The sequence below is a fragment of the Fukomys damarensis genome, unplaced genomic scaffold (genome assembly GCF_012274545.1).
Source record: "Fukomys damarensis isolate Sample0158 unplaced genomic scaffold, DMR_v1.0_HiC HiC_scaffold_35, whole genome shotgun sequence".
Lineage (NCBI taxonomy): Eukaryota > Metazoa > Chordata > Mammalia > Rodentia > Bathyergidae > Fukomys > Fukomys damarensis.
In genome coordinates, this window is record NW_022900947.1 from 52,762,715 (window position 1) to 52,767,193 (window position 4,479).

The 4,479-nt window shown below is 31.5% G+C and overlaps 1 protein-coding gene across 1 annotated transcript in view; it reads right to left on the reverse strand.

Annotated features, from left to right (window-relative positions):
* The window catches only part of LOC104853274 (transmembrane protease serine 11C), a 51,085-nt gene extending 49,266 nt beyond the window's left edge, over positions 1-1,819 (reverse strand). Inside the window, exon 1 of the mRNA XM_010611179.2 lies at positions 1,764-1,819. Coding sequence (XP_010609481.1) covers positions 1,764-1,819 — 56 coding nt within the window. The remainder of the gene's footprint in view (positions 1-1,763) is intronic.
* Between the last annotated feature and the right edge of the window lie 2,660 nt (positions 1,820-4,479).

The following is a 4,479-nucleotide window of genomic DNA, read 5'->3' on the forward strand; positions in this document are numbered from 1 at the left end:
AAAAAATTTTTTTTTTTTTTTTTTTTGTACCGGGGCTCGAACTTGGGTCCTTGCATTTGTGAGGCAGGAAGTGGAACAACTGAGCTAAGTCCCTGGCAAAAATACCTTAATTTTAAAAGCAGATTAACTAAGAGTTTATTCCTGTCATCTCATTGGAGTTAGCTAAAATTCTGAAGTTCTTCTTTCAAAAATTTTTTTTTTTTTAGAAAATTATCTCTTGGGTCTACCCAGTATGAGTATATTCATTCATAGATAAAAAAGGAAAATTTATCTTTGTCATTATTCAGGTTCTCTTCTTTGCAATGGTCTTTAAAAACTATGTCAGTAATTAAAGTCAAATTTCCCAAATTTTTATTATTAGGCAAAATATTGGTTAAAAATAAGATGACTTTTCAATAGAAGTTGAGTGTTGGGTGGAAGGTAAGGTAAGGAATAGAAAAACTTCTTTTGGTTTTAGCAACAAGCCTTAATTTTCCTTGTGTGTTTTTCTAATTCAAAAGGTGTACTCTGAAGCTATTCAGGTATAATAATTAAAAATAAGAAGGTAATGACATAAAGAATATTTTTGGGATTTTGTTTTTAGGCACAGTGTTTTACAGATGAGTTGTGCCTAAAATTATTCATTCTTTTAGAAGATGAAACCCAGGTTTCTCAGATTATTTCTCAGATATTATCTATGGAACATAAACTGAGCAAGTTGATATAAAGGACATAGAAACATGAAGTACATTCCTTAGAAACTGACATAAAAGATTTTACTATAGTTTTGTTAATTAAATAAAAAATTGACAGGTACTTTAATTTGTTTGAAAAGATTTCAGTGTTTCTCTTATAGTTAACTAAGCTAAATATTAATATGAATATAAAATAACATTATTAAATTTGTTAATTTGGAAGTTACATCTTGCCCAGTATTATACCATTTCCCTACAATCTGGATGATGGGATAATACTAAAAATAAAAATATGCTTAACAATTTTATTAAAAATATGAGTTGATCTCTGTGAGTTTATTAAACCATACATTTCCTTGAAGCGCCAGGAAAGACTAATGTATATTTGCATATTTGTCACTGTGTTAATTTGATTACCTTAAGAATCAAAACTGTAAAAGTTATTTGTCCATCTAGAAGTGCTGCGGAAACAGCATAATTCTTTGATTTCTAGGTCAATTTCTATCTACATAAATGACATTGCTAATGGGAAAAGACAGAAATCCTCTTGTTTTTGTTTTTGTTTCCAACTAAAATGTTAAATCATATGGCTAAACATGCATAGCCATGAAGCAATGAAAAATTATTATTTATTTTTAATAACTAAAATTAAGATTTAAACTTTGCTCTACCACTTTTTATAGAAGTAGCATATTAATCTGTATATCATCCTACACCACTAGAAAGACTTAAATATCTTGTTTCTCCATTTTCATAGTGAAATAACCATCTTAAAAAATAAAATTCCCCACATATCTTCAAGTGTCAGCAATTATGCTTTCCATGTATATTTAAGTGTAACAGACAGAGTTCTCAGAAACAATAATCAGAACAGATTTCAAGGATTAAAATTTATCCAATTTAATCATTTTTGTTTTTCTTTTGTTTACAATTTATATTGCTCCTGTTTCCACAAAATGGTTGAGGGAGCAAGGCGCTTTAAGAACTTCAAGATACAAATGAAGTTACTGTAATGAATTTGGTCTCTTCTGACATTTCCTGAGCGGCAGGGGAAGCTGTCCTGCTCTTCTCCATCCCCTTTGCACCCACCTGTGCTGTAGAGAAGTCCACACCGCCTCTCTCTGCCGATGCTGTCCCTGGGCCATCTTCCATGTGAGTGCTGCATCTCCCAGTCACTCTTCACCTATGTAGCTCACAAAATTCTGTGACTTTTATGTGTTTTATGATAATGGCATAATGATGATACTTAGCACTTACACAACTTTTTATCTTCAAAGTGCTTTTCAAACATTTATTAATTTTAAAATGTTAGTAAATCATGAGTTGTATATATTTCACTCCATAAAATATAAAATAGTCATATGACCCACTTGGGGGTGAAATTGAAATTCCAGTTATCTTTGGAAGCAGGAGGGCCATATAATTCAAAAAGGACAGCTCTGACTTTTATCTATTAGAAGACCAGTGGTTGTTCTTCTCATTCTTTGGATTCCTCTTTGGGAAATGATGGCAATTTCTTTTTTGCTTTTTGACGAAAAACCAATGATTGAAAGCTCTAACCTTCCATTAGGATCTGAATGCTTTCCAGGTCATAATTCTCTTGCTTCCTTCAATCATGTTTCATCCTTTCATGAATTCCTTCTTGAAATTCTTACTGCCATGTTAATATTAGTGCCCATTAAAGAGTGTTTGATACTCTGAAATCTGCAGGGTGATGATTTATAATTAAAAAAATATATGGGTTAAACCAGTAATTCTCTATAAAGTTTTGGACAGCATTCTGGTTTCTTGCAGCCAATTTTGATATTGGTTTGGAGACTAGGCAGGACACACCTTAATGTTTAGAGACCTGGAATGGAAGAAAAAGAATTTGCCAGAGGCGAGGGAACACGGTCATGGAAGATCTAGGTACTGTGCTGGCAGAGATCTCCTTATGTAACAGTCTTTGTTAATGGTACACACCTTCCTCATACACTCAGGTAGAATCATTGTCCTACCTATCTTATCTTCTTTCTTCCCAAAACATGTATAGTACAAAAAAGTCAGAGAAATCATATTTATATTAGAATGAAGAGAATCATTGTGGTACACTGATCAAATCTATCTACATTCTTAATAATTTCTCATTAATTATATTTATTTGAATATGCCAGACATTAGACTTTTGTCTGTGTGTTTAAAATATCTATTGTATTCTTCCCACACAAATATGTTTATGTAAATTTGTCTATTCATCTTCTAAGGATAACCTGCACTTGATCTTAGCCAAAAGGTAGAGAAGCGATTAGGGATAACCTTATTCTATTTTCTCCATGTGAGATTCTCAAAACAGTGCATTATCATTTGAATCTCATAAACTCCAATAGACCCACAGTATCTTACGATAAAACATTCGCAGACTTTTGTAAATATTAGATCAGGAATCAGATGGGAATCTCCCTGAATTTTTGTCCTAGAATGGTAAAAGTATCCAGATACAAGGTACTTTCTTCCTTCACTGATCAAAAAACTATGTATTGCACACCTACTATGGGGTTGGCACTACGGTAATTATAAAATTAGAAATCATGCAATTAAATATTTAGAGTTTCATGGTAAAGGCAGTCAAGCTGGCTGCCCTTAAAATATATCAACATAAACACTGGAATATGCATGGAGCTCTATCGAACATAGACATGAAAGCTAATCCTGTGTTGGTGGGAGTCAGAGAATGAGAGGTTTAGAAATATTTAAGGAAAAACATAGATTGATACCTTTAAGAAATTTTGTAGATGCATGCCATAGAAGAATGTTGCATGACAGTTATAATCCTCAAATTCCTCTTGAACTCCATAATTTTATATATTTGAAAGTGTCTTCTCCATCAATCTAACATTTATTATGAAGCACATTAGAACACTTTTAAAAGTGAAAGGCATTTTTCCCGCTTTTTCAACTAATCAACTGACCAATGGATTGAAATGTTAAAAACTAATTTTAAATTATTATTGACTTATGTTTTGATGTATAAGGCAAATGAAATCTTAATACCTTTTGGTAATTATCATGGAGCAGCATTGAAAGATTCTGAACATAAAATATAAACTAAATAAGGCAGAATGCAAAATTTGCTTTACATTGTGGTTTTAAACTGACTAAAATTATGTTAAGTATTTAGGTAAAGACTGAAAGAATTTGGAAAGTGATAATTATTATGATTGTCACAATGTTTTTAATTTATTTCAACTATTATTATTTTGTGTACAAATTATTTTTAAATGAAGGCGTGTTTACAATTTTTCTCATTCATTTAAGGACACTTTTGAACATTTTAGGTAGAATTTAAAAATGGATATTTTTAAAAAGTAAGAAATATATGTTCCTCACCATCCAGTCTTCAAATACAAAACATTTTATGAAGGAAATTTTCATTAGCAGTGAGGAAACTACACAGGAAAAACAAAAAGATATATTAATGTTTAAAAGGCGATTAGGTCAGCAGCCTGAGGGAAAGGTGATGTTAGGTTGTAAAAATCCATGTAAGATGGGCGGATATTTTTAAAAAGTAAGAAATATATGTTCCTCACCATCCAGTCTTCAAATACAAAACATTTTATGAAGGAAATTTTCATTAGCAGTGAGGAAACTACACAGGAAAAACAAAAAGATATATTAATGTTTAAAAGGCGATTAGGTCAGCAGCCTGAGGGAAAGGTGATGTTAGGTTGTAAAAATCCATGTAAGATGGGCCTGGGCAAGCACCAGAAAGTTAAAAGTTTATAAAAAAAAAAAAAAAAAAGGAGATTCATCGTGGCTAAAGAGGAGG